We start from the raw sequence: 13034 nt of genomic DNA, 5'->3' as shown, positions 1-13034 counted from the left end.
TCGCCCTCGGTCTCCTGGAGAAAGGCGGAAGGAATGCGGACCTTTCCGAAGTGACAGCCTCACCAGCCTATCAGAAGCGAGTTCTGGAAGGCGGGGCGGAAGACTGGAAGAATGGAACGGATTGACGGGGCGAGTAGCCAATGAGAGGTTTGATTCAGATAGTACTGGGCCACACCAGAGGAGCTGTCCGGGAAGGGAAATGGGGCTACGTCCAGGTAGTGTTACGCTAGTTAACGTCCCGATGACGTAATAGGTCAATGCGCGCTGCTCTGCGGTAAGCCCACTCCCACCCTCACTGCCCCAGTAAATGACCCCTCCTGGCGGGCATCTGCGTGTGGACCTTTTCTGCTTAGAGGTCCCCTTCTTTCTGGGTTGCAGTTTCCATCTCTGCTTTGGCCTCAGTTTCCTCACTCTATGTAACAGGGAAGAAACCTTGGGGAATCTTGGAGTATAACTAGATCATTGACCTAAACAGATACTTAATCTACCACCCACCGTCGGTCATTGGGTCTTTGTTTAACAAATATTTATAAATCCTTACTGGATGTCAGAATCCCTCTGCCAAGCAGGAGACGCAGGTTTGATTCTGGAGAACGAAATGGCAACCCACTCTAGTATTCTTGCCTGAAGAATCCCGTGAACAGAGGAGTCTGGTGGGCTACAGTCCATGGGGTTGCAAAGAATCGGACACGACTGAGCGACTAAACAGCAACATCTGGGATGTCAGACACTCTCCCCTTCTCTGTCTCTTTATCCTGCTTTATTCCACATCTCCTCCCCTTTAAGGAGGATTTATTTATCTTACCTTGATATTAAAGTATGTATTCCCTCTCGATCCTGTTAATAAACAAAATTCAACCGAGTAAATGTGAAGATCTTATTGCACTTATTAAAGATTCATGAATCAAGCAGCATCTCATCTGTCAAGCAGAGATGACTCCCAGTTGTTTTTCAGTAACTCAGTTGTGTCCAACTCTTTGCGACCCCATGGGCTGCAGCACCCCAGGCTTCCCTGTCCTTCACCATCTCCCAGAGTTTGCTCAAAATCATGTCCATTGAGTCAGTGATGCCATCGAACCATCGCATCCTCTGCCGGCCCCTTCTCCTCCTGCCTTCAATCTTTCCCCGCATCAGTGTCTTTTTCAGTGAGCTGACTCTTCAAATCAGGTGGCCAAAGTATTGGAGCTTCAGCTTCAGCATCAGTCCTTCCAATCCAATGAATGTTAAGGGTTGATTTCCTTTAGGATTGTACAAAATGGAAGGCTTTTATAGAAAAAAGAGTGGAACAAGAAGTCATGTACAACAGAAGAATGAAAGCCTTCAGGTGAGGCCAGCTTTTGATTGGCTGAGTTGTGGTGTTTCCATTGACTGGGCAGGAAGAAAGTCTTTGCTCCCACTTTAGTAAAGTAGCAGCAGTTTGGGTTTGGGAGTGTAAGGTGCGTCTCTTGGGGTCTGTAACTGATGTCTTCCTGTTTGGGGTAATTGAGTGGCAGGTCATAAGAGCTCCCTCTGCAAAGCCTTTTTAACTCCATTTTTTTCTAATTTGCCTGCGCTGGGTCTTAGTTGCCGCATGCAGGATCTTTTAGTTGAGTCATGGAGGCTCTTAGTTGCAGCATGTGGAATCTAGTTTCCTGACCAGGGATCGAACCTGGGCCCCCTGCATTGAGAGTGTGGGGTCTTAACCACTGGACCACCAAGGAAGTCCCTCTGATGCCAATTTTAGTTGAGGTTTCCTGTTTTTAATTTTCACAAATCTATTAACATATTTAGTTTCTGTCCCCCACTAACAGAGCATCAACCCTGTGAGGGCAGGGACTGTGTCTGTGGCCACCACTGCTTTGTCACAGCTAGTGCACAATAAATGTTCGATTAATGATTGTGTAAGTATAGGAGCTTCCCAGGTGGCACAGTGGTAAAGAATTTGCCTACAATGCAGGAGACACAGGAGACTTGGGTTTGATCCCTGGGTCAGGAAGATCCCTGGAGGAAGAAATGGCAACCCAATCCAGTATTCTTGCCTGGAAAATTCTATAGACAGAGGAGCCTGGTGGGCAGGCTACAGTCCATGGGGTTGCAACGAGTCAGACACAACTGAGCATGCAGGCACCAGTGTAAGCATAGAGCTCATGTGCTAATTAGAGTAATTATTATAATTGCCTCCTGGACTTCATCCTTGGGATGTTCACTAGGCATCTCAAACACAAATTTGACTTCTTTCCCCATATCCTCTCCTCCTCCTGTGACTCCATCCCCCCACTCCCATCATCAAAGCCAGAGGTTGTGGACTCCTCTCTTTTTCTCATCCTTTATTCCCCTGCCCCTCTTTCTCATCCCCTCCCTCAATCGCCTATTCTGTCCCTCCTCCCTCCTAAATTTCTGATCGCTTGTCACCCTCTCCTCTGCTGCTGCCTCTATTCTGGCCCTGTCATCACTCCCTGGACCTGTGTAGTTTCCTGCTCCCAAAATTCCCTGCTCTGTGCTCACCTCACACAGTCTGTTCTTCACATAGGAGTCAGACAGAGTCTTTCTTTCTTCCTTTCTTTTCAAATTGAAGTATAGTTGATTTACAATGGGATTCCCTGGTGGCTCAGATGGTAAAGAATCTGCCTGCAATGCCAGAGACCCGGGTTTGATCCCTGGGTCGAGAAGATCCCCTGGAGAAGGAAATGGCAATCCACTCCAGTATTCTTGCCTGGGAAATCCCCATGGACAGAGGAGACTGATGGGCTATAGTCCATGGTGTTGCAGAGTCAGACACGATTGAATCGACTGACACTTTCACTTTCACTTGATTTACAGTGTTCTGTTACTTTCAGGTATATAGCAAAGTGATTCATATAAATATATATGAATATATATGAATATAAATATATAATCTCAGATTATTTTCCATTATAGGCTATTGCAAAATATTGAATATAGTTCCCTGTAGTGTACAATAGGCCCTTGTTAGTTACCTATTTTATGTTTAGTAGTGTGTATATGGGGCTTCCCAGGTGGCACTAGTGGTAAAGAACCCACCTGCCCATGCAGGAGATGGGAGAGACATAGGCTTGATCCCCAGGTTTGGTTTGTGGGTCGGGAAGATACCCTGGAGGACGAAATGGCAACCGACTCCAGTCTCTTGCCTGGTGAATGAATCCCATGGACAGAGAGCCGATTTGGCTACAGTCCATGAGGTCGCAGAGAGTCGGACACGAACTGAAGCAGGTTAGCACATGCACACACATATTGAGAAAGTCGTACTTTTTTTTTTTTCAGTTAATTCTTTATTGAAGTATAGTTGATTTACAATGTTGTGTTAATTTCAGGTGTATAGTAGAGTGATTCATATGTATATAACATATATTCAATTATATAGAGACGTATTTTTCAGAAATTTAAAAATATTTATTTTTATTTATTTGGTTGTGCCAGGTCTTAGTTGCAGTAGGAGTGATCTTCAGTCTTCATTGCGGCATCTTTAGTTGTGGCATGTGGGATCTAGTTCCCTGACCAGGGACTGAACCCGAGCCCAGAACACTGAGAGCTCAGAGTCTATTTATTTGATTTTGGCTGATCCATGAAGCTTGCGGGATCTTAGTTCTCCGAAACCAGAAATTTAATCCGCACTCTCGGCAGTGAAAGCACAGAGTCCTAACCGCTGGACCATCAGGGAAGTCCCTCTAACTGGAATTTGAAAGCATCGGCATTGTTTTTTCACCAAGTTTAGTTTTCCTAACCTATTTATAGCAAGTGATATGGGTTTTCCACATGCTGTAGAGATATGCCTCTACTTTTTTAAAAACTGGGTCAATAAGTCGCTGTATGCCTGGGAGTGTGTCGTCTGGTTTAATTATTAACAACACACCCCCCTTTCACTCTCAACATGTCTCTGTTTGGACCATCAGTTATAACAGTGTCTCCGTTTGGAGACACTTAACTTATCTGTAATGGGAATACATGCATGGTGCTGAGACAAATCTTTTTAAAATTTATTTATTTATCTTTATTCATTTGGCCGAGCCAGGTCTTAGTTGCAGCAGTGGGGATCTCTGATCTTTGCTGTGGCATATGGGGTCTTTTGTTGTGGCATGTGAGATCTAGCTCCCTGACCAGGGTGGAACCTGTGTCCCCTGCATTGGGAGCGTGGAGTCTTAGCCACTGGACTGCCAGGGAAGTCCCCAGACGGGGATCTTTCTGTTGACTAGAGTGTCCCAAGCACTTGGGACAGGGCTTGGCCTTTAGTAGGTGCTTAAGAAATATTAGTTGAATTTATACGTGTGTGTGTGCGCACGCGCGCGTGCATGCTAAGTCACTTCAGTCATATCTGCCTCTTTTGTGACTGCATGGACTGTAGCCTGCCAGGCTCCTCTGTCCATGGGGATTCTTCAGGCAAGAATACTGGAGTGGGTTGCCATGCTCTCCTCCAGGGGATCTTCCTGACCCAGGGAACGAAGAACCTGTGTCTCTTATGTCTCCTGCACTGGCAGGCGTGTTGTTTACCCCTAGTGCCACCTGTAAAGCCCATATATATATATATATATATATATATACATACACACACATATACTACATACACACACACACATATATTTTCTTTTTATTCACCCCTTCTCACCCCCCTATATGTATATATTTTAAAGCTAATTTAAAGGAAAACTGTTGCAGACATAGCCAAAAGTGGGAAGAATTTACACAAAACTCCGCATTAATGTAGCAGAGTAGAGGGAACTACCTGGCAGTTCAGTGGTTAGAACTCTGAGCTCTCACTGCCAAGGTTGTGAGTTCAGTCCCTGGTAGGAGAACTAAGATCCTGCAAGTTGCAAGGCAAGGCAAAAAAAAACAAAAAGTAACACAGGAGAGCTGGGTTGTGCAAGATGGTGGCCACTGGCCACTGTGGCTGCTGAGCCCTTAAATATGGTCGGTCCAAAGAGAAATGTGCCAAAAATGTGAAATCTATACCGGATTCAGAAGACTCAGTACAAAAAGCCATGTCAAGTATCTCAGTAACTTTTATAATGACCACGTTTAAACTGCAGTATTTTGGGTGTATCGGGCTCAATAAAGTACATTCCTAAATAATTTTTTTTACTTTGTTTCTTATATATATATATATATATATTTTTGCCCATGCCACAAGGCATGTGGGATCTTATTTCCAGACCATGGATCAAAGCTGTACCCCCTGCAGTGGAAGCTCAGAGTCTTAACCACTGGACCACGGGGGGGGGGGGGGTCCCTACTTTGTTTCTTTTTAAACTTTAGCTGTTTTTATTTCCTTTTTCTTTGTTTTGCTTTTTTAAAAATGTGACCACTAAAAAAAATAATAATAACATTAAATACACAGCTCACATCCCTATTTCTCTCATGTGGCTAGACACTAAAAGTTTATCAAGATTCATGTGCATAAGTATGGTCAGGAAGAGCATCTAACTTTCTCTATTACCTGCTTCCAGAAGGACCAAATGAGGGTTTTGCTTTGTACCTCTGAAAATGAACATGAGTTGTCCATCATGAAACCATAAGTGAAGGAAGTTGAAAGCAGATGTTGGAGATGGTGGGGATAACTAGCATTGTCCTCAAGCGCCCTGGAGTGTTCACCCTCCACCCTGTGAGCCAGTTTATGCAGACTCTGAAAACTGTCCACTTCGAAAAACAAACCAAAGGACATAAAAGAACGAAATGTTCTGAAGTTACTTTTATTCCGAGAATTCTGTGGGCTCCACCCGGACGCTGTTGGCGCCAGCTGACTCACAGCACCCAGGCACCACGGTACGGTGAGGGTGCCCAGGCCTACGGGAAGCCCTGGTCCTCCAGCCAGTCAATGTGACTGAATCCGCCCGCCATCGAGGGCCGGCCTGGCTGCCCCACCCCCAAGTGGTCCCCTCTGCATCCCCTGCTCCTTGGGCGGGTGAGGAGCGGGCTTCAATGCCCCTCCGTGCCACACTTTCGGGGTCTGTGCCCGGCAGCCCTACAGCCCTGTTCTCCTCAGAGGGCATTTCCTGCAGCCTCCCCTACTCATCAAGGGGACCTCTCCAGTCATGGGCATCTTCTCTGTCCTCGAGGCTCCAGACAGCCCTTGCCCGGAGCCCCTGCCCAGGCAGGGAGTGGCCACACGTGGACCAGAGTCACTGTCCTCCGGGGGCCTGAGACCAGGCCCCAGAGAGGAGGCTAGGAGGCCGCTTGGGCCGCTGTGGGCTGTACCAGGATGGTGGTAGCCTGTAGTGGGTAGTAGCGGCCCCGCCAGGTCTTCCAGAAGATGCCCTTCTTACGCTGCTGCCGCTGCCGCGGGATGGAGTGGAAATACTGGCCGTTCAGGTTGGAGTGACTGCAGGTGCCGAACCACCAGCCACCTGCCGGGGTCAGAGAAAAGGGGACACGGTCAAGCCTGTGGGTCCTGGGGTCTCCAGTGGGGCTGAGGTGGGGAGGGGGCTGGGTGTTGGCCATCACCCACTTTAGATGAGAGAACTTTGGCAGTGGTTGTCAGACTGTGTTCTGAGGAACCCCAGCTTGTGACAAAGGCACCTCAGGGGCTCAGGGCACTTCCCCACCCCATCCTGGTAACTGCAGCTTTTATATCTGTGACCCTGGCGAGTTACTTCTCCACACTTGCCACATGGTGGACATTTATTAAAGCCTTTCTATGACTGTCGTGTGTTTCACTAGTTTGTTTCACATTGAACCATGTGAAATTAATCACTATTCCATCCTTCTCCCCAAGAAGGAAATAGCAACCCACTCCAGTATTCCTGCCTGGGAAATCCCATGGACAGAGGAGCCTGGTGGGCTACAGTCCTCAGGGTCACAAAGAGTGGGACACGACTCAGTGACTAAACAACAAACAACCATCCTTCTTCGACCCACCACAAGGCAGTTTCATCTGTTTCACTTCACAGGGTGTGGGCTCTGCCTTCAATTTGTCTTGGTGGCTAGCCTGTGGCAAAGTCATCTCATTGTATTAATATTTTCATAGCAGTCCTATGGTGTGGGCAGGGGGGTTATATCCCTTCTTTTTTTCTGGCCTCACCATGCAGGATCCTAGTTCCCTGACCAAGGATTGAACCCATGTCCCCTACAGTGGAAGCTCAGATCCTCAACCACTGGACCACCAGGGAAGTCTCTAGACCCATTTTAAAGATGGGGAAAATGAAGGGGGGTGCGTTGTCAGTTGCCTAAGGGTCCACAGCAAGTAAGGAGAAGGGGGGCACGGAAATAAGGACTTCCCTGGTGGTCCAGTGGTTAAGACTCTGTGCTCCCAATGCAGGGGGCACAGGTTTGATTTCTGGTCAGGAAACTAGATCCCACATGCCTCAACTAAGACCCGACACAGCCAAAACAAAGAACAGTGGCGTGGAAACAGATGGGGTTGAAGGCGGGGCAGGGATGCAGAAAAGCTGTGTGGTGAAGGGCAAGATGGGGAGGGACAGGGCTTGCTTACCAGAGAGGCTCCTGGCGCAGTTCTTGTCTCTGCGGAGGTCGTGGTCCTGGTCCCAAGTGGAGAAGGGCAGGGAGAGGCCACTGGGCGAGAAGGTGGTGGCGCCCAGTTTGCTGGCCACCGGTGGCGTGAGCTGCAGGCTGTAGGCGGTGTCTTCACCTCCCAGGTGGACGGGGAACTGCAGGGACTCGGCATTGCCCTCCCAGTCCTGCAGTTGCACAGCTAGGCGGCTGCCACGGTCCCCGAGGATGCGATGCACCTTCTCCAGGCCCAGCCAGAACTCACCTGCCACGGGAGAGGCCAATCCGTGAAGAGGACCCCCAGATCTGTAGCTCCCTCCTCCCCCTGTGCCTCTGGCCTACAGGAAACACCTACCTTGGGGGTCTCCGAAGCCATCTTTGTAGGCTTCCCAGGGCTGGTTAAAGTCCACGGAGCCATCCTGACGCCTCTGAATTACGGTCCAGCCTCCATCTGCCCAGAAAAGTGCGAGGTCATCAGGAGGATTCTTCTTACGAGGGATCCGGCCTCTCCTATTTGGCTCCCTAAACCCCAAAGCACCTCTAAACCCAGGGAGAGCGGTTCCGCTCACCCACCCCAGCAGGATGGGAGGAAGACCAGCAAAGGAAGAAGGTGAGCTGGCAAGTAAACTGGGGGTTCTGCCTAGATCTTTGTCCTAGGACCCAGAAGAGAAGGAGGAAGTGAGGAATAAGAAGTGGCTGCGCTTGATGGAAAGACAACTAGGCCCATGATATTCGGGGTACCTGGGGGCCAGCCCAGCCCTACCTGAGGTCATCTTGCAGTTAACCAGGAAAGGCGGGGATCCCTGGGGCTGGATCTGGAATAATCCACTTTCCCTCTCTCCATCTTCAAACAGCTCCTGGCAGTCCCTGGGCAGTCCTGAAGGACAGACAAAGATGGGGGGAATTGAAACGGAGAGCCGTCCTCGGGGTGTCTCAGGAAACAGGCGTGTCTGGGGGCTAGGCAGCAGGTGACAGGGGCAGGAGGGGGCACTCCTCAGCTCATCGTGCCCCCTTCCACTTGCCTAAAGTTGTCCATGACTCCCCAGGACCAGCCAGACCCATCCCGCCTCCTCCAACCCTGAACGCCCATCCTCTGGCCACACAGCCTTCCTGGTAGCACACACGCTCTGGCCACAGGGACTTTGAATATGCTAGTGTTCTGCCTGGGACCTCTTCCCTCCTGCAGTTCTCTGCCTCATATTAAAAGTCCCAGCTTGTAGAAGGGATGAAGTCTCTGACACCCATCCCTCCCCTCTCCCCCCACATCCTGTTGCAATAAAAAGGGAAAAAGAGGAATGAGTTTTTTCTTTCCTTTTCTGAGAACAAAGAAGATAAAGAGAACAGTAATCAGGCCTGAACATTCCTAGTTGTTTCCTTTTTCTTACTCTAACTGCTCCTAACTCTGCATGTCTGTAAAGAAGCTTGCTCTTCTGCCTTTCTGGGGTTTACCCTTACAACACCCTTTCCCTTGTAGTTACACATTGGAAAGACCATAGAGCCATTGAAGGGCGAGACTCAATTACTGAGTTACTAACACCAGTCTATGACTGTCTTAGAAACAATGCAAGAGGAAGAAATCAAGATCCTATCACCTTTGTTCCTCATCACCGACTCCTGACTATGAGCCTTTGCCTTATATAAGGCCCGAGACTCATCATGGGGGGTGTGGGGGGGCCACAGTTCTTGAGGCATGAGCCTACTGTGTTTCCCTCTTGGCTGGCTGAGAATTAAAGCCACCTTTCTATTTCCTCCAAACTCTGTCTCCGTATTTTTTTCTTCGGCTTCAGTGGGCAGAGAAGGCCAAGATTTTGGCCATCAACAGCCCGAGACCAAGCTAAGGGGCACTGAGGACTTCCTACTCCCCAACACTGGGGCCATCTGTGATCTCTCCCCAACTTCCCATACTGTATGAGGTCCCTGAAATCAAGGACGAGGAATGGCTCTTTGCCCACCATCTGGCACTGGCTGATGCCAGCCCACAGCAGATGTTTAATAAAGATGCCATGAAGGAATGATTGAAGGAGATGGACCAGAGTGGGGGTGGGGCCAGAACAGAGATAAACAGAAAGGGGCTCTGCTTCCTCCAGCCATGAATGAGCATCAGGCCTGGATAGGGTTTGGGGGGCACCATAGAGGCCCCACCTGGGGTCCCGAGCATCTGAGAGGGAGAAGGAAGGACTGAAGAGTGAAGGAGGGAGGGACTGAGGGATGGCTCGGGCATGTCTGCAGACTGGGGAAGTCCCTGGCCCCCACCCCAGCAGGAAAAGTAGGGGAAAGGTTGAAGGGGGAAGGGAAGGCTCAGGTTGTGGGGTGAACATGCTGGCGCTGTGGGGGTGGGGGCAGGCCCAGAGTGATTGGTGACATTTTCCGGCCCCTCAGGCAGCTCCCCTTTCGCCTACTTTCCTCTCTTCCAATCGCAACAGGCAGCCGGCCAAACCACCAATGTGGCTTCCATTAGCACCAGCTGTTTGTCTTCTCAGCTCTGACCTTTCTCCGGCTTGGCAGGGCTGAGCCTGGAGTCCCCCAACCTACACGTGACCCCCCTCCCCCGTCACATTCCTGAGGTGGGACCTTTGCCTGCTGACCCCTCCCAGAAGCCCCTCATGGCAGGGCTACCGTGTAGCGGACCCTTACCCTTCCCGGTGGGGGAGGTGGTGGGACTGAGAGGTGGGAGAGCCCTCAAGACCAGAGGGCTGGAAGCCAGCAACCAGCCCAAGGGCAGGTGTGAAGAGGGGGATTCGAACTTTCACCCAGTTGGCTGTAGACTGCCGCAGATGCCAGTGCGGGGGATGGGGCAGGAGGACCACGGGAAAGCCAGCCAGGTCTGGAGCTGTGAACTTAGGATAGGACAGAGACACTGGGGAGCTGGGAGCCAGGGTCAGACACCTACAGACATGCTGGTTTGGAGATCTGGGGTGCTCTGGGGCACACACAGTAAAGGATCTAGAACTTATAGGAGTCGGGGCAGGGTGAGAAGTGGCGATCAGCGACTTTCAAGTCAGTAGAGGGGTGAGAGCCAGGCAAGGTGCGTGGATCAAGGGCCCCAGACTTGTAAGAGATGCAAGAGTGAGTGGTGTGACTGGCTGGGGAGATGGGGGTTCCCTGCCTTAGTCTCCCTTCCCAGATCCACAGTCTAAAATGAGGGGCCAGACTTCCCTGGCTGTCCCGTGGTTAAGACTCTGCACTTCCAATGCATGGGGCGTGAGTTCAATCCCTGGTCAGGGAACTAGGATCCCACATGCCAAGTGACGCAGCAAAAACAAAACAAAAACAAATACCTGGTAGCCCCAAACATCAGAACATCCCCTTCCAGGCAGCCATTCTCTTTTAACCCAAGGGGGGCTCCAGCCTCCCAAATTGGCACCCTTTCATCCACCGTTCCGCCCTCCTGGAAGGGTCCAACCCCCAGGAAGGTGTCCTTGAGCCATACCACCCCTTTCCCCACACCCTTGCAGCTCAACCCCCTCTTGGACCCGCTTTCCCAACCCCTGCTCCAGTTAGTGGCTCTCGAGGCTTTGGGAAAATCCCACTGACTTTCTCGGAAGAAGGGTTGATGGGGAGCCCAGAGAGGAAGGGTAAGGGCTGAAGAGGGAGATATCCTGGTCACCCCTTCACCAGAGACCTGTCCTCCCATGAGGATGCACAGCCAGAGCCTCTCTCTTTCTCAGTAAGGTGGACCCGACAAGGAGAGGGGAAAGAATGGTAAGTCGGGGAGTGGGGGTGGGGGGGAGTTTGCTAGAGACCAGCAAAAGGTTGGACACTCACTGTGCAGGCGGCTGATATTGTGAGCTGGGCCGGCAAGCTGGGCCATCTTGGGCAGCCTCTTCCTCCTGGCAGGCTTGGCCATCTTATGGCCCAGGTGCCTGGGGGCCAGGTGATCCATCTGGGACAGGACCGGGAGGAGGATGTCAGGTCTGGCTGGCTCAGGCTGCTCAACCTGCCTGGCTCCACAGCCAGACCCACAGGGTCCACCTTGAACCTCCCTCCCCATCTGGAGCGAGCACTGGCACCTGGCTCTGTAGATTCTGGATTCGCAGGTGCTGCTTCTCCAAGTGCTGCTGCTGCTGGGCCACCTTCTGGAAGAGTTGCTGGATCCTGCTGTTCTGAGCCTCCAGCTGAGTCTGGGGAGAGTGTAAAAGTCTGATGAGGATCCGGTTTTCTGCCACCACCTTCTCCATTCATCTTCTGGTTCTGTTTCCAACTCTCCATCCTTTGAGGCCGGGGCAGAAGAGCCCAGGCTTCCCTAGTGGCTCAGTGGTAAAGAATTCGCCTGTCTGTGCAGGAGATGCAGAAGGAGCGGGTTCCATCCCTGGGTTGGGAAGATCCCCTGGAGGAGGAAATGGCAACCCACTTCAGTGTTCTTGCCTGGAGAATCCCATGGACAGAGGAGCCTGGAGGGCTACAGTCCTGTGCTGTGCATAGTCGCTCACTCGTGTCTGACTCTTTGCGACCCCATGGACTGTAGCCTGCCAGGCTTCTCTGACCATGGGGATTCTCCAGGCAAGAATAATGGAGTGGATTTTCATGCCCTCCTCCAAGGTATCTTCCCAACCCAGGGATCGAACCCATAGTCTCCTGCATTGAGGCGGATTCTTTACCGTCTGAGCCACCAGGGAAGCTTGTTACAGTCCATGGGGTCTCAAAAGAGCCGGATATCACGGAGCGACTGAGCCCGCAGGCAAAAGAGAGAGACCAGCGTATTCGGGATGCGCCCCTTCCTGTTCACTCCCTTCCAGGGCAGTAGCGCATGTACCTGCAAGCTGCGGAGGGTTTCCAGGGAGGCGTCGCGGCCGCCGGGAGTGACCAGATTGGCCTGGGCGCGCGGGGGCGCGGCGGACCCCGCAGGATCCTTGCAGGCGGCCCCGCACGCGCCCAGACGCCGTTCCAGCTCGCCCAGCTGCCCACGGGTGCGCTCCACGTGTTCGCGCAGCCCGTGGCCGAGCTGCAGGAGCCCGTGAGCCAGCACGTTCACCTCGTCCCAGGAGGCAAAGCGCGGCGTCTCGGGAGGCTCCGGGCGGCCCTGCGCGCTCAGCAGCCCCGCGGTGGCGGCGCACAGCATCAGGGCTGCTCCGGCTGTCGGCGCACAGCGCATCCTTCCTGGTGGTCCAGGCTTCGGAACGCGGAGACTCGGGGAGGCAGGACTGAGGGGGCGCCAGAGAGACTCTGGGGTCGAGATGCGAGGGCTGGAGACCTGAGGGCCCTGGCGGAGGACTCGTTTCGGTGCAGAAGCCAGAGGAAAGACTCGAATCACAGCCACTGGCCCTCGGCTTGGTGTCCCCGCGCGACGCCCTCTGTTATAGGCGCTGCGCGCGCGAGGAAGGAGGAGCCTGGAAGGCGGGGCGCGTGAAGTTCCGGGGGCGGGGCGTGGGGGCCGGGGTTGGGGTTCATTACGCTGGAAGCAGGGTAGTTATGCGGGGTCTGGGGCACCGTGGGAGGTACAAACGTTTGGCTTCTCTCACCAGGCCCTGATGTGCGTTTTCCGTCGTGCCTTCTCTGCTGACCATGGGAGACGTGACTTCCTCTCCCCGCAGTCCCCTTCCAGGCACCGGAATTCAGAGCCCCCCCCCCAACTCCACCCCAGCCACGTTCAGTGGGGA

The 13034-nt window shown here is 52.1% G+C and overlaps 1 protein-coding gene and 1 long non-coding RNA gene across 5 annotated transcripts; one reads left to right on the top strand and one right to left on the bottom strand.

Moving 5' to 3' along the window:
* The first annotated feature begins 170 nt into the window (after positions 1–170).
* On the top strand, positions 171–6630 carry LOC145509846 (uncharacterized). The gene is made up of 3 exons (XR_014056498.1): positions 171–274; positions 1135–1324; positions 5439–6630. It is a non-coding gene; the product is annotated as an uncharacterized LOC145509846 (long non-coding RNA).
* Positions 5666–12735, bottom strand: ANGPTL4 (angiopoietin like 4). Of its 4 annotated transcripts, none has more exons than XM_081499280.1 (7): positions 12036–12735; positions 11448–11764; positions 11203–11320; positions 8201–8314; positions 7793–7888; positions 7421–7702; positions 5666–6335 (listed from the first exon to the last, which is right to left on the bottom strand). In XM_081499280.1, exons 2-7 carry the CDS (start codon positions 11613–11615, stop codon positions 6154–6156), a joined length of 960 nt encoding a protein of 319 aa, XP_081355406.1. In that variant the 5' UTR covers positions 11616–11764; positions 12036–12735; the 3' UTR covers positions 5666–6153. The 4 variants fall into 4 exon arrangements, with proteins under 4 accessions (XP_081355406.1, XP_081355402.1, XP_081355403.1 ...); XM_081499276.1 differs by having other exon boundaries at positions 11448–11558; positions 12191–12735; XM_081499277.1 differs by having other exon boundaries at positions 11448–11599; positions 12253–12735.
* Between the last annotated feature and the right edge of the window lie 299 nt (positions 12736–13034).

The sequence above is a fragment of the Giraffa tippelskirchi genome, chromosome 6 (genome assembly GCF_054371585.1).
Source record: "Giraffa tippelskirchi isolate mGirTip1 chromosome 6, T2T-mGirTip1v1.2.pri, whole genome shotgun sequence".
In the NCBI taxonomy this organism is placed as follows: Eukaryota; Metazoa; Chordata; class Mammalia; order Artiodactyla; family Giraffidae; genus Giraffa; species Giraffa tippelskirchi.
Note: the sequence above shows the minus strand (reverse complement) of the source record. Positions and strands in the feature narration are given on the sequence as shown.